This window comes from Bison bison, unplaced genomic scaffold (assembly GCF_000754665.1).
Source record: "Bison bison bison isolate TAMUID 2011002044 unplaced genomic scaffold, Bison_UMD1.0 scf7180017864384, whole genome shotgun sequence".
Classification (NCBI taxonomy): domain Eukaryota; kingdom Metazoa; phylum Chordata; class Mammalia; order Artiodactyla; family Bovidae; genus Bison; species Bison bison.
This window is the reverse complement of record NW_011494956.1, coordinates 6841971-6864331: the sequence shown is the minus strand read 5'-3', so window position 1 is coordinate 6864331 and position 22361 is coordinate 6841971. Positions and strand designations below refer to the sequence as shown.

General features: G+C 36.2%; 1 protein-coding gene and 1 pseudogene across 1 annotated transcript; both read left to right on the top strand.

Annotated features, from left to right (window-relative positions):
- Window positions 1–2: 2 nt before the first annotated feature.
- Window positions 3–21566, top strand: LOC105001847 (chromosome unknown open reading frame, human C3orf58; the record flags this gene model as incomplete). Its single annotated transcript, XM_010858293.1, has 3 exons — window positions 3–254; window positions 15654–15957; window positions 18648–21566. Coding segments are annotated over 3 exons (888 nt in total), but the record flags the coding sequence as incomplete, so codon positions are not given.
- LOC105001846 overlaps window positions 19087–22361 on the top strand; it is a 133148-nt pseudogene continuing 129873 nt past the window's right edge.

Below are 22361 nucleotides of genomic sequence, written 5' to 3'. Positions count from 1 at the left end.
GCGACCTGCTCCAGGCCATGCCCCGCACCGAGTTCGCGCGCCTCAACGGCGACGTGCGGCTGCTCACGCCGGAGGCGGTGGAGGGCTGGTCCGACCTGGTGCACTGCCCCTCGCAGCGCCTGCTCGACCGCCTGGTGCGCCGCTATGCCGAGACCAAGGACTCGGGCAGCTTCCTGCTCCGCAACCTCAAGGACTCCGAGCGCATGCAGCTGCTGCTGACCCTGGCCTTCAACCCCGAGCCTCTGGTGCTACAGGTAGGCGCGGGGTTCCGGTTGGGAGCGTCCTGCCGGGAGGGCCGGCCGGGGAACGGGAGTCGGGAGAAACGGCCCCGCCCGCGCTGGTCGCCCTGTCTGGACCGGGCTCGGCGCGGCGGCGGGCGTGGGAAGGCGGCGGCGCAGGGGGACCCGGGGCGCAGTGCGGGGTTGCGAAGGGCGACCCGCCTAAGGGTGAGTCGGCTCTGGTCAGCTGGACGCGGGCGCATCTCCGATCCGACTGCGGATCCTTCAACGCCAGAGGGAGCTTGTCTCTCGTTCGCTCCCAAAATGTCTCTTCGGCCAGTTTCCCGGGGCTCTTCTCCCTCCCTGCCTTTCTGCTTTGATCCGCCCGGGCTTGCGCTTCCGCGGCGAGCTCAAGAACCATTGGACCTTTTTCTTAGTACTCTTGTCAAGTGTTTTTTGCTCTCCTCTTTAGTACCCCGCGCCGGCTGCCCTAACTTCGGCCCCGAAGTCTCTTTGTTTTATTCCTTAGCTCATTCACCTGGCACATCATCAGGGCAGCCAGACTGGGAGGATGAGGTTGGAAAATGGGGATCGTGGTTGGGGTGGGGTTCATCCTTGAGTCGTGTGCTTTGGGTGGGATTAAGAAGAGGAAAAATAAGGCACGTTGGAGTTGAGGCTGCGAGGGTGTCAGGACGGACATTTTCATGCTGATCCGGTGACCTTCTCTGTTCGTTTGGTAATTTGGCCGCAGGGAGGAGGTGAACTGTTAGGCCAAGAGTCACCTCTCCTGGTTGACGTATTGGCTCTCTCATGACTTAGGGCATAGGCTTTGATCTTTCTGCTGGCAGTGACAGCCAAAAAAGAAAACAGAATCCCTCAAAACTGTGTTTACCTTGGGGAAAGTTATTGAGTTTATACACATTCCCATTCGCCTTTAGTGCGGTGTCCTTGGACAGTTGTTGCAACTGTGGGGGTGTGATCTGTCCTGATAACCTCAGGGAAAGTTACCTTGCTCCTTCCCCATACCAATTGTGCTGTATTTCAAATACAAAGGGTGGGGGCAGGGGGAACATGACATAAAACTAATCCCAAGTAATTTAGATATACTTCACGCCCTGTCTGCGCTGCTAAGAATGTCACCAGTGGCTAGGAGGTTTGTACAGGGTTGCATTTTTTTTTTTTAAATCTAAAGTGCATGTATAGAAATGTCCATTATTCATTTATATGGCTTGCTTTTCTCAAGTTTTTCGCTGCCCAACTTAGCCAAAAGAAACCAGCATTGTTTGATTAGTGTAGCCAAATAATTTTAACACAAAATAAGTATTTTGCCTCAAATAAAACTGTAGTAAATTTTAAGGAGTCATAGGATGTATGTAATGGGTTATTTAAAATACAGATTGTATATTAAATGTTGCTCTCTTATCAGTGAATAGGATATAAAACTGGTTAAACTTGAAGAAATTACTTTATTTGGTAGTTGCAAAATTAGTCAGCCTCTAAAGTCTAAGTCCATTTTTAATGCGTACATTTTGATTTAAAACTGTTTTTTTTCCATTTAAGCTGTCTTTTCTCTTTGAGAAATAGATGTTTATGTTAGCAAGTTTGGTCTCTGGAGACAGCTCTAGCAATATAGTTTGCTGAGTAGTCTGTCAAATTCTCTGGGATCCAAAAATTTAGTAAAGATCTTCCTTAATAATACACGTTTTCTGCACCTATAGTAATAGCTGCATATTAGAAGGTTTTTATCAGATGATTCTGCTGATGTTAGAACTAACACTTTAAGAATGTTGTACATGTAGTTCTATAAATGTATGTCACTTTAATATGAGAAATATTGACATTTGGTTTGCACTGAGATAAATGCTTTATTTAGGAAATACATGTTTTTGAAGCTTGAAGTTGTCTTGCCATTTTCAATTTACTTTACAGTTGAGATTGTCAAGTATGTTTTCTGATTAACTCTTCCCTTAAACTTTTTCTTCTTTTCATCTTTAGTGATAGACAACTTGAAAAAAAAAAAAAAAAGTTCAGTTATATTTTTGTAATTTAAACTTACTGACACAATCACTTGACCATGTGGCTAGGTGGATTATAGGATAAAAGTTTGTTTTTAGCAAATGAGAAAATACATGTATCAACATTATTGACGGCTGTTTGTAAATTGAAATGTTAATTTAGTTTTATAGTTACATGCGGTGTGAAATACAGATTTGAGGCCTTTAGTACCAGTCAGTCATAGGAATGTTTATTTTTTTGACTCTATTTATATATATTTTGGGGTTCATGGGTTTCTTAAAAATATTTTTAAAAGTACAAGTGTGTGTTTTACAGCTTAACGAGGAACTCCCTTTTTTTTTTTTTTTTTCTCTTTCCAGGAGAGGGAGCTACTTATTGAATTTTTGGACAGTTGGTGAAAAACTAGTTTTTTTTTATATTGCCCCCAAATTAACTACTTGGGAGAAAAAGTATTTTAAACTGAATTCATCAAGCTGTTCTTAACAAGAGTTTCCATATAGTAAACATGCTTCCAAAAATAAACATTTAAAAATCTCTTGATACAGTACTAAAGAACTGAAAAGTATGTGTGAATTTAGCCCATTCAATTTGCCTCTTCAGATTTTAAGAAACAGTAAAAAACCTAAGTTTCTATTATGCCTTGAAAGGAGACATGAATGGTATTAAATGTCTGCAAGATATGATATGGACCTAACTTATCTATGTAAAGCTGTACAGATTTGTTGTGTAGATTTCCCAATGTGAAATGATACAGAAGTATGACTCTTTGCCCACTGTTGAATAGTTTTACTAGCTTACAGCAGTTTATCTAGCTCTAAGGAAAAATTATAAGCATCAGCAGGATAATCCTAGAACCGATACCTTCTTTTCCTCTTCACAGTTTTACTTTACCTAGAGATATATTTCATAACAAGTTTGCCATAAATTCTATGGGGAAAAATGCAGAGAGGGACTTTGTAATACAACGTATAGCAGCATTCTTGGAATAGTTAAAAATGAAGTATTTCGCGAGATAGCAAGATATTTTCTGTTACTGATGAAATTTTTACCAGTATTTGTACTTAACCTATTCTTGAATTTATAAACATTGTGAGTGTGTGAGGGAGAAAAATGCTGTCTGGATTTCCTGAAGCTCAAAATGTTATCTCTGACTTTATAACTCAGAGATAGTGAAGATGGTCTTATCTATAGAAATAAGAAAGCTCTTTGTTGTTTAAGGGCAAGAATGTGGGAATTTGTCTTATTTGCAGAATTTTGTCTTGTTTTCTAAATCATGTTTTTAATAGGATTTCTTTAATTTTTAAAGTATGTAACTATCATTGTTTAAGCTATAGATTTTAAACCTTCAGTTCTTATAAATGACATAATACATGGAAAGCATTTTATATAGTGCTTGATGCATAGTAAGCACTCAATAATTAGAAAGTGCTTAGATATTAAATAAGTAAAAGTAACTTAATTATCTAATGCACTTGGTTAACAGTTTTGAAGCTTGTCTGGAATATGGATCACTTTAAAAATAGTTATGTTTTTGAATATTAACCATGCCTTTACTTCACTAATTTAGTCCACTCCTGCATTACAAGATGAATTTTTACAATTAAACTTGGAGTGAATGTTGTGTCTGCCCTTAAGAATAATTTCTGTAGGTGAAGAATATATCTTTAAGATGTACTAAGATGCACTTTTTGACGTAAACAGATTATGACCATTTAGCTGATTTTTTTACTTTGGACTGTTGGTGAACTTCTTGTGGGACCCCCTTTACTTATCTATAAAATGACACTATTGAATTAGATCCTTTCCTTTTCAGCCTCAACACCCTGTGACTCTTACACTCTCAACTTGAAGTTGTCACTTTGCTTCTGAACTTGAGTTTAACTGGTGGGTTTAAGCTCTTCTAGAAGGGAGTCACAGGTTTGGTACTTGATTCCTGATAGCGTATACGGGTCAGAGGCCAGATTAGCTAGCCCTGTTTCAAGCTTGTCTTCCTAGCCCCAGTTTTTACACAGATGAAATCAGGTTAAAACAAATCAAAATTTGAGACTACCTTTAAAGGAAAATAGTCTGGAGCTAAGGGTAGCTAAGGTTCTTGTGGGGCAGTGGCACCTAGAAAGGATGTTCCAGACTTTGTCTCAGGAGTTTCTTTTCAAACCAGAGTTTAAGGGGCCACCTGCTTCTCTACCAATGATTGCTGCTGTGGTAACCACACTCTCAGATTTAGGCTTCAGAGATGTTTCTGACTAGGTAGTACTGAATAGATTACTTTTTAATCTAATAAATGAATAAGCTTATATCTAGAGGGTTTTTTTTTTTTCTTGTTTTTCTTCTTTTTAATAGAGGTTTTATTGACACTTGATTGAGCTTAGTGACAGAGCAAACAAAAAAATAACATCTGTGTATAACCCAGGTCTCAAAAAAGATACTTTTATTTTGGAAAGATTGTAGAAACAGATGATCATCCATAGGAAAACACTTCCAGATCAATGGAGCAAAATCATTTGATACCCTGGCCTATTTTCTGTTTATATTCCTATCTTTTGGCCATTGTTAGTTCTGAAAGTGCAGAAATATTTTTTTCGTCTAATATTTGAACTATTTTCCCTCGTATTTCCATTGCATGGGTCAGCACGTATTCCTCTCATACATTAATAGGGAGTCAGTTTTTCAGGGAATCATCAGACTGGTTTTTATTCTGATTTCCTGGCTTCTGGTCTCTGGCTCCTTCCTATATTGCTGTTATTGCTGCTTATTCTTCACAGAATGCTGGCATGTTTTCTTTCTTTACTTTTCACACTAAAACTAATATGTCCTTAGAATATAAGCCCTATACATAATGAACTTTAGTAAATGATTGTAAACTGTCTTAAAACAGTAAATTCTTGGCATAAAATTAGGATAGTTATTCACCCTGATCATAGACTTTGGAAGATTTTAAATTATGTAATCAAATTTTTTATCCACATTTTATGTCTTTTTTATAGATTACAGGAGTTTATCTGTGAAGCAGCTGGAAACTCTTTGGACTTATAGCCCTGGACTTAGAAGAACTGAATTTTGTTTGTTTGCTTGTTTGGTAAATAGTCTGTTAGAAGGTATTTGGATTGAAAAGGCTTTTCCAGGCAGCAAGTAGCTTAGCTGTGTGTAGCTGGCAGGTATATAAATGACTAATTAAAATCAGTATAGTATAATTAGCCCTACCAATAAAGATACTTTGCATCCTGTCAGATGACTCATTTAGGGAGGGACATCTAAGTGTACCTTCGTTGGAGTAAATACCAGGGAGGATTTCACAGAGGAATTGAGTTCTGAGGATAAATGGGGTTATGCTCACAGGGACTAGGAGGTGTGGTGATGGCAGTATTGAAATAGCATTCTAGACCACCACGAAGTCACTTGATGGTTCAGACCCTGAGTTTTTAAATGGGTAAAATGGGAATGTTAATACTTATCCAATGAATTGTTTTACAGGAGAGAATTATTCAGATAATATATGTAAAATATCCTTAATTGTAAAGTTTTTTACAGTATATTATTACTTTGCAAATCAGCTTATTTCACTTTTAGACATGAGTAAAGGGAGGGATTGGGGGCAAGAGGAGAACGGGACGACAGAGGATGAGATGGCTGGATGGCATCACTGACTCGGTGGACATGAGTCTGAGGGAACTCCGGGAGTTGGTGATGGACAGGGAGGCCTAGCGTGCTGTGATTCATGGGGTCTCAAAGAGTCGGACATGACTGAGCGACTGATCTGATCTGATCTGAAAGTTCCTTAGTACACCATGACATCCGTCTTAGAAATATATAAATTTTACTCTTCCTATGGCAAATGTTTAAATGTCATCCTCTCTACATATATATACATATATCATAAATACCTATGTAGATGCTACTTCAGGCCGTAGTTTTTTTGGAATAGTAATTAAAAGGGCATTAAGGATTTGTCCCATATGATGATGACTATTGTATAAACATAGGTTTCATAAGGATTCAGTAATATAAACCAAATAGTTTAATTTTTCTCTGTAAGTCATAAAGTTAATAATTCTGTTTAGTACATTAGTAAATAATAATTTTAAAAATAGAGGTTAAGTCAAGGTTTTTCTTAGCATTCATAGACTCCGAGATGGAATCTTAAAAGATGTGTTATCTGAGGGAGATCTGACAGGAATTGTGCGGCATTGACAAATAGTACTGGGAACTGACCTCTGTGCCCTTAGGGTGTAGTAAAGATGACAGGCCAGGGCACAGTTGTGGGTTCTTTGCTTTCTGGGGCATTAGATATAGGCAGCAAACAAATAAAGAGCAAGGTAATCTTAGATTTTACATACTGTAAAAAGAACAAAGCAGATTCCTTTAATGGAGAATTGGATTGGAGATACAATTTTAAATTCAGTGGTCAGAATTTAAGAGTGACATTTTAGCTGAGATGTGAATGATGAGAAAAAGCCAGTGGTACAGAATTCTGAGGGCAAATTCAGAGGTTCCAAAGCAGCATCAAGCATGGGAGTAGAAAAGCCTGGTAGAACACAGGATCATAGAATTAGGCAAGGTCCATATTGTGTGTGACTTTGTAAACATGCTTCATGAGTTTAGAATTTTGTTTTCAGAGCAGTGGGAAACAATAAATGTGTTTTTAGCAGTGCGTGCTTTGTGGAGAATGGTTTAAGGCATCAAAGGCTTTTGCCCTGGTTTGTGGGAGAAAGCTTGGTATGTATTAAGGTGGTTGCAGTTAGATATGGTATGTTTTGGAGAAATACCTGATAGGACTTGATGATGGGAATGGGTTACTGTATGAGAGAAAGAAACATAAAGGATATCACCAGGGTTTTTGGTCTAAGCAACTACTGCTGAGGAAGCCCAGAGAAGGAATGGCTTTGGGGGAGGGAGAACCAAGAGTTTTGTTGTGGTCGTATTAAATTTAAGACAAAGGAATACACATTCAAAACCAGGCACCAGGTATTTAATGCAGAGAGATACTATGCTCCTAGCAGATACTGTGTTATACTTCTGAAGGGCTGTATTAATTCAGTTTGTGTCTTAAAGGGAAGAGGGGAAGTTAGTACTATTTTATTTGCAGATTAAAGAAGTCAGATCTTGACTAAAGAAAGTATGAAGTAGCATTCTTAGGTTATTGGGTCTAAAAGAAGCTGCTTATACCTATTTTCCCCCATTTGACAGTTTATTAGAAATATTTGAGTATAGTGTTTCTAGGTATATTTTTCAACTTAAAAACATGAATCACAGTTGCTAGTTCTCATGAGGTCAGTTGAGACTAGGAAATATATATTTAAAATTTTATTGGCCAAGCAATTTTTGTTTGTTTCTTTTTTTTTTTTTTTTGGTGGTATGGAAGAATATTTCTTAAGATATTTGTTCTCAAAGATGAGTTGTTTCTATTAAACTTGGTAGGTTTTTTTGTTATTGATGTGTTTTGACATTAGTTTCCTATTTTAGATACAGCTAGCTGTTGGACACGATATTCAGTGAAATAACACAACCTTGCTATTTTCAAGACATTGCTTAATATTGTTGGAATTCTAGGTGGGTGGAAATGGCATTCAGAAAATTACTTAGTGAAACAAATGGAACATATCCTGTGACTTGAAAATCTTGAGATTATTAAGATCCTACAGTCTTTGCAATGGACTTTGGCTACTATTTGGCAGTATAAATTAAGAAGCTGAGGTCTTAAAGAAATTTTAGCAAAAATTAGGTAACCATTAAATCATTCCAGTAATTTTACTGTATTCCCCCTCTAGACAGTTCACAAAACTGTGAACACATTAGTCTGTCACCAGAACATTTGACTAATCTCTATGAACAGCTGTTATAACATGCGTTACTACAATGGGATTTTGTTCAAATTTTGGCTTTTAAAAATAATTTTGAAGCTCAGATTGAACCTCTAAGCATTTTGTATGCTTTTGGTAATTTACTCTCTGGAAATGATCTCAAGTTTAAATTGTGTGTATGAGTAGAAATGCCAGTTCTTTGGAAAACCTGTAACTAGATTTTTAGACTATATGTTTGATTATTTATGAGTTTTTTTTCAAGTCATTATCTTTTTACTAGAAATTTTCTCCTTAAAAAAAAAAATCAATCTTGCAGTTGTGTAACACATTTCTTTTTTAGGCAAACTGCAAAGTTATGTTCTTTTTAATGGCATGTTGTGAGATAATAAATGGCTATAAAATACTTCATATTTTTTGTATTAGAGGAATTACTTATCTTTTAAACTTAGTATGCAAACCCCACTTTTGGTCATGTAAAGAGAGTAAAAGATAATAGAACATGAACATTTTAGAGTTGACTTTAGTTTTTTTTGTCAGTTTTACTTACACATCCCATGTCTCCTTTTTTCAGGACTGTATTCTTATATAATAGAATAAAATGATGTAATTAATATGGTAGGACAGTGGCTGTTGATTAAAGGTTGTATACCACAGGATATTGATTAACTCTAGTAAGTAATATGTTTCTGAATGTTAAAGATTTGACACTTGTTTGGTGTTTTTATGGCATGTAGACTGTGTTGGGGAGTTTGTGTTTTATTCTGTAATTCCCAACATGATTGTGATCTAATCTCTACCTCCTTGTCCAGACCCCATTACCTCAAGCCATTCCCTCCTCATTTCACTGCAGCTTCTTTGGCCTTTTTTTTTTTTTTTTTCTGAATTTCAGTTCTGAGAAGACAGTTTCTGGCTCTAACATATTCCTACAACATTCTTCCTGCCTCATCCCCAATCTGTGTAATATTATGCTCAGCATTTAGAGTTCTCCCTAAGTAGCACTTGGAGGCTGTCTTTTACTACACAGTTTAAAATAGGTCCCTGTTTTTCTTTCTCAGCATCTTCTGTACTTTTCTGTGATTTGTAACAAATTCCAGAATTTATCATTTATATATGTTTATAATCATCTTCCCAACTCAGACTAAAAAGCCTTGCTAAGAACAGGATTATGTTTTGTTTGCAACTCTTAGCATTTCCAATGGAGTTAGGCTTGATATAGGATTTTTTTAATTCAGGATTTTCATTCCACAGTAACTCTCTTTGCCTTTTAGTCCAGCTTCTTATAGTAGTCAGTGAAATGTGAGTTGACCTTATCTGCAATTCTAGATTTAAAAAGTGAAGAAAAATAGGCCTTGCCAAGTTAAAAAACAAATGTGAAAACACATGAGGTAATTCATGTGCTTTATCCAACTTGGGATGAATAAGCTTATGGTATTTTTGCAGCAAAATGTTTTCTTGTAAGGTGCTATCCCAAAGTCCTTGAAGCATTGCATAATATGAATGTGAAACATACGTACTGTCACCTTTCCAAAATTTGAAAACTTCTGAAACAGGAATGTTGGGATTGAGGGATTGTATTAGCCTGACTTCACCTCTTAATACTTGCGTGTGTGTGTGTATGCATGCTCAGTCATGTCCAACTCTTTGTGACCTCATAGACTATAGCCTGCCAGGCTTCTCTGTCCATGGGATTATCCCAGCAAGAATCCTGGAGTGGGTTACCATTTCCTCCTCCGGGGGTTCTTCCTGACCCAGGGATCAAACTTGCGGCTCCCCATGTGTTTTGTGGCTCCTGCATTGGCAGGAGGATTCTTTACCACTGAGCCACTAGGGAAGCCCTGCTACCTTTGTGACTTGAGGCAACTCACTTAAGTTATATGCTGATAAAGTTGAACTGTATTTAAAACTTGAGTACCCTCCAACTCTAGAATTTTTAGATTGCACATCCCATTTGGTCACATGAAGGGTCCACAAAGCATTGTGACTTTTGGTTTTGATCAATAGATGTGATAGATATGTCAGCATTTAGAATTTACTTTGTGATACTTACCTATTATAAATGAAAATCAAATTACAGTGCTGTGTTTATATATATACATATTACCAAGTTTTAAATCTGTGTATTTACTGCTTGTAGATGCACTAGACATCTCTCATAGCACGGAGCCTTTTTACAGTTTAGCATTTCATGCTTTTTTCCCTTTGATGGCCCTGATGAATATGGGACAAGTATTATTCCAGTTTTACGGAGAAGAGACTAAAGCGCTAAAAAGTTTTGACTTTGCCACCATCACACAGCTAGTGAGATTCAGAGGTAAAGGTGAAACTTAGAAGCTAGACTAGTGATTTCAAGTCCATTTTCTGCTTATATACTGTTTTACCCTTTAAATATAGAAAGTTTATAAAATATTATGTATCTTAAAAAATATAAAATATCTGAATTGTCTCTTTACTATATTGATTGTATATATTTTATTTTCTCATAAAATGAAGATGATCCTAGTAGTTTCTGAAACCTTGATTTTTAAGCTAAAAGGTACCTAGACATGATGATATCTTAGGTTTCATATTCAAAATACTGTGTCAATTAACAGTGAAAGCATTTAATTTTGCTTTAAATCTTAGAGTTAAGCATTTTTGACTTGATACTTAAATTTCCATTTTAAATTATTACATTGGTAGTAATACTCAGACTTTTCCTTCGGGTGGTCACCCACTTAATGTAAAAAAAAAAAAAAGGCAGTAATAGAGTAATAAATATGTTTTTTAACCATTTTGTGTCTTTGTATAATCTTAAACTAATACTTGGTTATAACTTTGCATACTGTATGACATATTCAAACCTGATGAAAAACCCTGAACAATTAATTGGAGTGCCTCCAATCCAGTTAGAATTTAAACCATTCCAGGTTTAAAGACTCTCTTTCAGATGAAAAGTATTTATGCATTTTTCCACTAGTAAATAATCCTGTAAAATACACACATTTTCTCAGACAGCTCAGCAAACAGCCCCATCAAAAAATAGAATATCTAAGCAGACATTTCTCCAAAGAAGACGTACCGATGGCCAAAGGCACATGAAAAGATGCTCAGCACCACTACTAGGAAAATCAAATCACAGCTGTAATGACTTACCACCTCACACTAGTCAGAATGACTGTCATCAGATAGTCCACAAGTAATAAATGCTGGAGAGTGTGAGAAGAGTAGGGAACCGTCCTACACTATTGGTGGGAATATAAACTGGTGCAGCCACTATGGAGGACAGTATGGAGGTTCCTCAAAAAACTAAAATAGAGTTGCCATGAAAGAAAGTAAAAGTGTTAGTCGCTCAGTCATGTCTGATTCTTTGAGACCCCATGGACTGTAGCCCACCAGGCTCTTCTGTCTGTGGAGTTCTCCAGGCAAGAACACTGGAATGGGTTGCCATTCCTTTTTCCAAGGGATCTTCCTGACCCAGGGATGAAACCCGGGTCTCCTGCATTGCAGGCAGATTCTCGACTGACTGAGCCACCAGGGAAGCCCATATGGGAAGCTACCAGGGAAGAGTTACCATATGGTTCTGCAATCCTGCTCCAAGGCATATATCCAGAGAAAACCATAATTCTAAAATATACATGTGTCCTGTGGTTCCTTGCAGCACTATTTAGAATAACCAAGATATGGAAGCAACCTAAATATCCACCTACAGATGAATGGATCAAGAAGATGTGGTATATATACACAATGTGATACTACTCAGCCATAAAAAGAGTGAAGTAATGGCATTTGCAGCGACATGGATGGACCCAGAGATTATCATACTAAGTCAACTAAGCAAGACAAAGTCAAATATATTAATATTGCTGTTTATATGTGGAATCTTAAAAGGATACAAATGAACTTATTTCAAAAACAGAGACTTGCACACTTTTGAAAACAAATTTATGGTTACCAAAAGAGAAGTGCGTGAGGGATAAATTAGATTGGGATTAACATATACTCACTACTATATATAAAATAGATAACCAACAAGAATCTACTCTAGCATAGGGAACTATACTCAATATTTTGAAATAACCTATAAGGGAAAAGAATAAAAACTCAATTGCTGTGCTGTACAATAGAAACTAACATAATATTGTAAATCACCTATACATTAATAAAAAGTAAAGTAAAAATATAAGTAAAAAATGAAACACACATTTTATTTCAAGTTACTTGAAATTGTGTGCCTGTTGTGTTAGGCAGTTTGAAAATCTGCCCAGCACAATGGGCAGATTTTTAAGATTTTGTTTAAAGAAAAAAAAAAAAAAGTGAGCCTCAGCAGTATACTTCTTATCCTAGCTACTGTGTTTTATGCACTGTGGAAGTTTGGTAATCAGGAAGTAAGATGTTTTCTTTCTTACTGCTTGATATATTTAATAAATCCAAGTGGTAACATCTTAAAATTTTTGTCTCTCAAACTCTGCTTGATCATGGTACATTTGGTTCTAAGCCAGAATTGTTTTAAATACAAATTATAAATATTTTGGCTTCCTTGGAGCATTTTCAATAGAATGCTCAGTAGAATTCTGTTCTTATTAATGAAGTATGACTTTTGATTATTCAATGAAAAATTCTTTTCATATGAGCAAGTGATGTGAATTCATTTGTTAAAGTTCTTCCAAAAGATTTGGTAGCAAATTATATGAAAGAATTGTTGTGCTCTTGTTAAAATGAGGCAGAACAGGATTTCAGCTAACATTGTCAGAAATTGCTATATGAATATAAAGTTGCTCAATATGACACTTGTTCATATATTTTATTCTCTTCCATGAGGGACTTGAGTAATGAGGTATGTATTTGACTGTCGTTCACTTGGAAAGGCTCCAAAAACAAGGAGGCATTTGTACATGTGCAGATGTTGGCAGGGTTCCCTTTTCTCCTGTTGTCAAAGACCATTTTAGTTTAACAAAGATATGTTTGTATCTGTTTGACAATATGGCGTGTGAATAATATGCCAATAGTGTATGTGGAGGAGTTTTTTATTTTTTGCACTGCAAAACTGTATAATCTCACATACTTAGTTATTTTCAGTGCTTTTGTTTTATATATCAGATTTTATACATGAATACTTCTGAGAAATAGTTAAATCTTTTGTAATCATTTTACCTATAAATTTTCAAGATTATGGAGGTATTTTAAGTTGGGAGGAAAAGCTGAAAATAATGTGTGGTTAGCAATTTTTGCATGTCACATTGGAAATGAGCAATCTGTCACTTTCCCTAGTGCCCACAAGAAGTTTTAAAATCTCAGGTAAGATTAAAAATGTGCTTTCCTCTAATTACTAAAGAATCAGTAGATACTGTCTGTGAACAAAATTGAATTAATTCATTTACTATATTTAAAGATTCATACTAACATCTAAATTTTTCATTTACATAATTAGTATTATATTACAAAACTGCAGATATTGAAATTTAAACAGAAAAGGTATATATACAAAGAACAAATACAGTTATTGTACATTTGATAGTTAAAAGGAAGCACACATTAAAATAGGCAATTGTGGATGAAGTATGACTCTATAAATCTTTTGTTTTAAAGTTGATACAAATTTTAAAGTTAAGAGTGTTACTGAGTTTTGTCAATTTTATAAAAGCTCAGAGTAAAATTAATATCACCCACCTACTTTCTTGAGTTCCCAGAAGAGCCTCATCTCTGGCTCTTATGTAGATTGTTCAATTTTTAGCAGTAGAAGTAGGCTATATTTATATTCTGTAGTGTTTTGCTTAGTTTGCCCTGCAATCTGTGTAAATATCATCTGCCTCTAATTTAAGGAAAGGACTGTACTGAAAGGGCTTCCCTAGTGGCTCAGCTGGGAAAGAATCGCCTGCAATGCAGGAGACCTGGGTTCCATCCCTGGGCTGGGAAGATCCCCTGGAGAAGGAAACGGCTACCCACTCCAGTGTTCTGGCCAGGAGAATTCCATGGACTTGTATAGTTCATGGGGGTCACAAAGAATTGGACATGACTGAGTGACTTTCACTTCACTATTCTGAAAAATAGCTCTTTAAAAACGCCTCTGGTCACGTGATCTTCCAACAGTTGTTGAAAGTATTACTTCCCACCCTTTTGCTCTTTTTTCAACTTGTAGCTGGGTGTTAGAATACTGCAGAGTACTTTAGAATAAGCCTGCCATTTTACTTAGGTTGAAAATAACTTGTTCATAATCCTGGAAGACTTTTGTTTTAGGATGTTAATCTTACTGCTGCTGCCAAGTCGCTTCAGTCGTGTCCGACTCTGTGCGACCCCATGGTCTGTGTGACCCCATGGACTGCAGCCTACCAGGCTTCTCCGTCCATGGAATTCTCCAGGCAAGAACACTGGAGTGGGTTGCCATTTCCTTCTCCAATGCATGAAAGTGGAAAGTGAAAGTGAAGTCACTCAGTCATGTCTGACTCTTAGCAACCCCATGGACTACAGCCCACCAGGCTCCTCCATCCATGGGATTTTCTGGGCAACAGTACTGGAGTGGGGTGCCATTGCCTTCTCCGTTAATCTTACTAGTAGTTAAAAAATCCATTAGAAAATCTTGGCAAGATCAGGAGAATAAATAATTTTGAAGTTGGATTTAAGGTGATTAGACATGGGGTGACATTGGAAAGGGAAGCAAAGCTAACTTGGCATCAGAGATACTTGGAGTGGCGATTGCATTGTAGGTTATCAGACTGCTCTTTACCAACCTGTGGGTACAGATTAGAAGACATTTCCCAAGAATCTTTCTCTGCATTCCTCTCCTGCCTGCTTCTGGACTAGATTAGGTCCCTATTAAAGACTCTTAGGACCAGAACCATTTTTTTGTAACTAATACTTAATTACACTCATAGTTATTTGTTTGGTATTTGTCTTCTAAAATTTTTATTTTAGAGACAGTGCAGTTCACTCTTATTGCCAGCATAACAGAGTGCCTGATGCCTGGTAACACTTGCTGGCTAATAGGTGTGCAGTCCTGTTCATTCAAAAGAAAGTTTTGGTTGATTGTATGTACATGAATCAAAAAGATAAAGGAAAACATCTCTACTTTTAGATCTGGTAATAAAGTGTCTTGTGTTTTGTTGATCAATTTGATTCTGAGATTTCAATAAGCAAGACTTATTTTAGCTTTATAATGTGAGGTGCTCTATTAAAAAAATTTCAAGTCCGTAGTAATGGTATGAGTTAAAAAAGAAATAAAGTTACTCACAGACCTAGAGAACAGACTTGTGTTTGCCAAAGGGAAGGGGAGGGGTGGGGGGGGGTGAACTTGGACTTAGCAGATGCAAACTATTACATATAGAATTGGATAAATAACAAGATCCGACTGTGTAGCACAGGAAACTGTATTCAATATCCTGAGATAAACCATAATGGAAAAGAATTTTTTTTTAAAAGAATGTGTATATATACATATAACTGAATCACTTTGCTGTTTAACAGAAATTAACATCACATCTTAAATTAATTATACCTCAATTAAAAAAATGTTTATGTCTTTTGAACTATTGAATATAACAAGAAAATCCAAGCTCATGCCTAGCAGAAATCTCTACTGTGAGGATCTGGGGATAGACCTAGGATATCCTCATCAGAATGTCTTGTAATGAAGATAATTCTTTCGTAGAGTTTTCCATCTGATGAAGGTTGGCCATTTGCAAAATATCTTGGAGCTTGTGGAAGAATGGTGGCTGTAAATTATGTTGGAGAAGAACTGTGGAGTTACTTTAATGCACCATGGGAGAAACGAGTTGACCTCGCTTGGCAGTTAATGGAAATAGCAGAGCAGCTCACAAACAATGACTTTGAATTTGCACTCTACCTCCTGGACGTCAGCTTTGACAATTTTGCAGTTGGTCCTAGAGATGGGAAGGTAATCATTGTGGACGCTGAAAACGTTTTGGTTGCTGACAAAAGGTTAATCAGACAAAGTAAGTATATAACTTGTAGGGTTTTTTTCCTATGTCAAATGTTTACATTATATGATGCAGATTTTTAAAACTTCCTCCTTAAAAAGCAACTCTTAGTCACAGTTTGTCCATATATAGTAAAATATACTTCAGGTTCAAATGGACCCAGATATACTGTGTGTGGGCTGTGTGTGCATACACGTCTCTTCCATACTGTCTGCTGCGTGCTGTGGTTTAGGACTCTAATGCAGTATTAAGTTTTTATTTAGTTAAAGGCTACCAGAGAGACTATACTGCTTTTGTAGAGTCTGTTTTTCTGTGGATTCTCTTACAGTAATATTCTGTTTCATTTTTCTGTGAGGTCCCTCCAGTGATTCTTTTTTTCCTTTTTAACCATGTAGATGATTCCTAGCACTGCAGATCTCTAACTCTGGTTTGACATTAAACTTTGCTTTCATTTATTTATGAGCTCTTCACTGGATAGGTGGGCAGAATGTCTAAAGTATTTTGAAAATTAAGTGTCATAGGAATTTTAGTTTCAAGGACAAAGCCTGTGGTTCTGTAACTAATGTACTTAGTAAAAGAAACCGCAGGGTTGTTGTTTCACGGTAAAAAGCCTTGTATTTTTAACCCCCTCCTGTCATGTGGGTCTGTTGATGAAGAGACCAAAAGTTTGTGGCGCCTGTGGAATGCAGTGAGTGTAACAGCAATGTATTAGGTTGACACATTTTACATTATCTCAGCTTATCTTGTTAAATACTTGATTTTTCTCAATGCCTTGTTCCGATTCCATACTCACAAAACTACTTTCTGATTCTTTCTTATCTGCCATGCAGATCCTTTCACAGGGAGTGGATGCCCTGCTCTGAGTACATCATTCCCCACTTAACCCCTTTATACATTTGTGGAAGTTACAGCAGCTTAAACTGTGCTTTTTTTTCAAGTATTCGGTTTTTTTTTTTTTAATATATATATTCACAGAGTTGTGCAACTTGCCTAAACTCTACAACATTATTATTCCAGTATTTGTAAAAATAATTTTTTTGTAAATTTTTTTTTTTTAACCATGGGCATTCCTGGAATACATGTTACAATTTTGTACCAACTAATTCCTGACCTTGGATGAATACAATATAGTTTCTGTACTTTGGCATTTCATACAGTGAGCATTGCTCCAGTGCTTTTTTAGCTCTGGCTAATTCTTTTCAAATGTCTCATGGTAGAGCTGGCTAAATAGAAACTTTGCAAAAGGCTGTATTTATTTATTCACCCTCTTTTCTTACCTTTTTCTAGTAAATGACCTTTACAGGGAGATTGTGGTTTTGTTGTGGCAACTCCCTAATGTCCTTCCCTTTATCATCTAAACTAGTAAAAGCAATACACATTTTCTTCCAGAGAAAATAGATCTTTCATTGAGAACTTGTTGCATCAGTTAGTTTCTTCATTTCCCACCCTCCTTCTTAAAATCTAGTTTTTCTTACTTTCCCATAAACAAGTATGCATAAGATTCTCTGCTGCTTTCCCTCTATTTTTAAAAGTTGCTTACTGCCTTTCTCTACTTCCTCAGTGTCCATTCATTTCTCAGCCCATTAAACCTGACTTAGAAGATCATGTTACTATTTGCAGTCACCCAATTGGCAAATTTGTGAAGTGACTGATTAGTAACAGCTTTCTGAAATTATTTCCTCCTTTGGTTTCCTCCTACTCAGGTAGTTCCTTTTTCAAAACATAAATCTGATCTTAGCACTCCCTTCCTTAACGCTTGTAATGACTTCCAGTGGTTTGTCGACTAAAATTCGTACACTTTACCAGAGAATAATCTATGTGACTTGGCCTTGTTCTGCTTCATTTTTAACATAACTCCAGTGCCCTTAATGCTTCCGCTATAGTGGCCTTTTAGTTTCTTGAATGGATCTTTCTAATGAACACCTCACAGCTACTTTATATTATTCTGTATGTATAAAATATTAATATTATCTTAATAGTGTCTACTTTGTCATCCAATTAGAACCTCAGACTTTACTGTTAATTTTTGTATCAAGTGTTTGTACAGTCTGACCTTTTCCCCTGGACCTTCTTTAGTTGTTGTCATCATCCTAGCACCTCCAGTCTTCAGCCCAGAGTACATTTCTATTAGATCGTGGTCATGACCACAGGACGTGCAGCCTTCTTCTCTAGCATTGCCTGTGCCTCCTCCCCAGTCACCTGTCTCGTACTCTAGTGACAGTGAATTTATTATTTCCTTAATGTACCATCTGTACCAACCCCTTAGATCCATGCCTTGGTACATACTGTACCCTGGGCCTAGCATGCTGTTTTCCCTCTTTTCAGACGTGTTTATCTTTCAAAGCCTCAGTCAGTTGTTCCCTGTGTGGCTTTCTGCAGTCTAAGGCACTGGAACTGTTTACTCTGTACTCATGTAGCACTATGTCAGACTTGCATGTGGCACTTTCTCTGTATCATGGAGAATTTCACTCTAAGCTGAACCCTTTGGCCTTTAGTATGGAGAGACCCTTGTCTGATCCTTCTCCCCTGCCTTGGTGGACTCCTTATAAATGTCTGTGTAGAAATTAATATATTTAAATGTTTAATGTAATATAGTTTTAAGAACCAACATTACTGTGTTCATTAGTCAAATGTTACATTTTGGGAAACAATGAAAAGCCTTCTAAAATGTATTTTTCTCTTTCTCCTTCTTTCCCTTTTCACAGATAAGCCTGAAAATTGGGATGTATGGTATGAAAGCAAATTTGATGACTGTGATAAGGAGGCTTGCTTATCATTTTCAAAAGAAATTCTTTGTGCTCGTGCCACTGTGGACCACAATTATTATGCTGTTTGTCAGAACCTCTTATCCAGACACGCCACGTGGCGTGGCACTTCTGGAGGACTCCTCCATGATCCACCAAGTGAAATTGCCAAAGACGGCCGCCTTGAGGCCTTGCTGGATGAGTGCGCAAACCCAAAGAAGCGCTACGGCAGATTCCAGGCTGCGAAAGAACTGCGTGAATATCTAGCACAATTAAGTAACAATGTGAGGTAGTCTACGGTGAACTTGTCTTTGCTTTTCTTCATTTACATAGCACTGGCTAAAAACGAAAACTACCAAAACCTATCCGGAAAAATGACATTTGGAAGTAATACTTCCAAATGGCTGATAAACTTGCACTGACAGATCTTACGTTAACATCCACCAAAATAAGACATGATTTCAGAAATCACGCGCTGCTTCTGCAGATGGGTTTGTTCTTAAACTTTGGAGGCTTGAGCTCTTGTTGACCGCTTCAGCCCCTGAATGCCTGACTGGATTAATGAGTATTGTTAAGCTATTGGAAATGAGTCTGATAGTTAATTGGCTTGTGTATCAAAGGGTACTTGGTACTTGACTTAGTTTGCATTACTGTCATGATTTTGTGAATCTCTTTTATTTACTTTGATTATCAAGTTAGATTATGGCCTGTTTTATAGGCTACTTTTTCCTTCTGATGTGTAGGGTTTTTTTTTTTTCTCTTCCATTTTTATGTTTTTTATTAAATTTTACACATTCAGGTTACTATAGGTGTTCATTTACAGTTGGGCTAGTTTTCATTCAGTGCTATGCGGTACATATTTACCGTTAGGATTCCTAGGTTTACTGTGTTTTTCCGAAAAAACAGAATTCAGTTTTCAGAAAACTGAATATTTTATTGTGTAAATACTTATATTTCTTCCCACTTTCTGTGGCTTCACCATTGCATGAGATCATTTAAGGTTATTTAACAGTTACATCCCTCTATGCCAATAAATTATAACTGTACACTAAATATGAACTTTGGCATATGTTGCAAAATGTCATTTTTGTCCCTTAAAATGCTTTAAGAGTATACTAGCAATCTATACCTTAATGTTAATTTAATTGAGAGGAAAAAAAAAACAGTATTTTTTAAATGCTAACTTGTCCAGGATAGTAAGCATATGCCAAAGAAATATTAGACCTAGTCCTAGATTTTAAAATTGGTCACCTACTTATTCTTACTGTCCTACTTCCAATATTTTGAGTCTGTCATTATTAAATTCATATCTTCCTGGTTATTCTTTAATGTTGAAAAATTGTGCTACTACTTCCAAACGTATGTAACTTCAGTTACATTTCTGTAACTTCAGTGTGGTAGTTTTGCAAAAATCGGCGTGGTAGTCATTGTTTGAGTTTAATCTGGCATCATAACTTTTTAATTTATTGATGGACTAGTAATTCTAACTATAAAGCAGACAGGTTTATTAGCCAGTCTGTCCAACTTGGTCTCCATTACCTAATTGTTAACCATCAACAACATCAAATTTAAGTATGTGGATAAAAATTAACAAATGTGTGAAATTTCTCTCCGGTGTTTTTTAAAGTTAAAATATATGTATATATAAATTGGCTAAAGCTAATGTAGGTGATATTTTTCTGTTTGAAATCGTAACTTTTGTTTACAGCAAAGTTTGATGTAGTGTGCAGTATTTAGTTCTAGACTGATCTTATTCTAATCAGAACGTGATTAAAGTATGCACAACCAAAGCCAAGTTTTTCTTTTTCCTTCATTCAGCAACTATTTATTGAGCATCAACTCTGTGCCAGGTACATTACTAGCTGCTACGCACTGTCTGAACATGACATATGGTTAAGTAACTTTACAGTGATTATCAAAGACTTTCATGTGGATATTTCTTAAGTTGAAATAGCATTCATTAGGATGTTGCTTTCATGTTCTTTTACTGTTGTGATGGACATTCTACCTGTACTATCTCTAACAGTTGCTAAAGAAAGAGCAGGAGGAAATCAATAAAATTAATCCCAGTTTAAAAACTGGAAGAAGGGTAAGATCTCTTCCTTATAAAATACATTGCATTATGTTAATTTTAATACATTAGTACATTACATATGCCAACTAGCCCTCAAAGAAATATTCAAGTGCTGGAAATTTTACTAAGCTGACTTTTTACAGCTTTGGAAAACTTTTGAGGAGAGTAGGTAAAATTACTTGTCAGACATTCGCCTCTTGCCCAAAACTTCGAATAAAATACACATTTCAAAATGGAGCACCTTTTATATTTGTATAAGTATTCATTACAAACCTTAGAATGCCAGTCATTAGAGCAGTTGTCTTACTGTTTAGCAAACATTTATCTTACTTTTTGGAAGGGTGACTGTGATTGCAGAACAGGAAGTGAGAAAACACTGCCAGCAGTGATTGCTTCTTGAGGTAGTTTTTGATAACTACCATTTCCCCTGTGAGATTATGTGGAATTTCTTTTATCTTTGGAAAAGTTGAGAAGATAATAAAAGAATTAGGAATTTTAAATTACAGGGAAAAATATATATATGAAAAGCAATAAATATTTTGTTCACTTTGCTATCAAGATGTTCACTATCAGATATTTATTATACAGTAGCAATTTATATTTTTAATCATTGCCCATTAATAGACACAGTAAAATATTTTTGAATCAGACATTTGGGGTTTGTATGTGCATTAAAATTGTCTTTTGTACTGTAAGTTACTGTTTAATTTGAATATTTTACCAGAACTGTTTCCCTGTGCCTTTATAATATAAAGTTGTTTCTACAACTTTTAATAATCTTAATAAAGAATACTTTAAGAACCACACTTTTCAGACTATCTCTTAACTTCAGATGTACAACTTTTTCTTGAATGTAAAGTGAGATAAAATAGATAAGTTTGTTTTTTTTTTTCCTCTTGCATATAATTTTGAGAAACTGTCTGACTGGGTGTGAGCTAGACTTAGGGTATGTTTGTCTTCTATTTTTCTGTAGTAGTTGATGACTTTTTACAGTTTTACTACTAAAATGAAATTATAAGCTTCATTATGGAATTTTTCAAATGTATACAAGAGAATGATACAAGGAACAATAGTAAACTGTGCTTATACTAACTTCAGAAGTTAGCAATGGGTGGCCAAACTTGTTTTATCTATACTCCAGCCTGCTTGCCCCAGCTTATTTTGAGAGAGATCATTCGATTCATACGTGCACATTAGGCACTTTCTCCTTCCAACAAAAATTTCACATCGGAAAAATTAATACCTAAGTATTGCCAAAGCGAGAGAGCTTTCAGAAACGTGAAGATGTTTTCTCAGAAGCTCAAGATCCGATGAGGGATTCTAAACAACTAGTGATATATGTGGAGTACTTTGATGTTCAGTAAAAACTGAAATGAAATGAAATGCATTGAGTATATAACTTATGCATTCAGAATGATAAAAGAGGGCAAAAACAAACCAACTCCGTTACCTTTGGAAAGATGTTGAGGAATTATTCTGAAAACTGGAAATCTGAAGAGAAAGAAGAATTTATCCTGCCTTATCCCAGGATAATTAAATAATTGAGGGGAAGAATTTATAGAATTATTGTAGTTAATATGTGCAGATAAGTGTTAGAATAT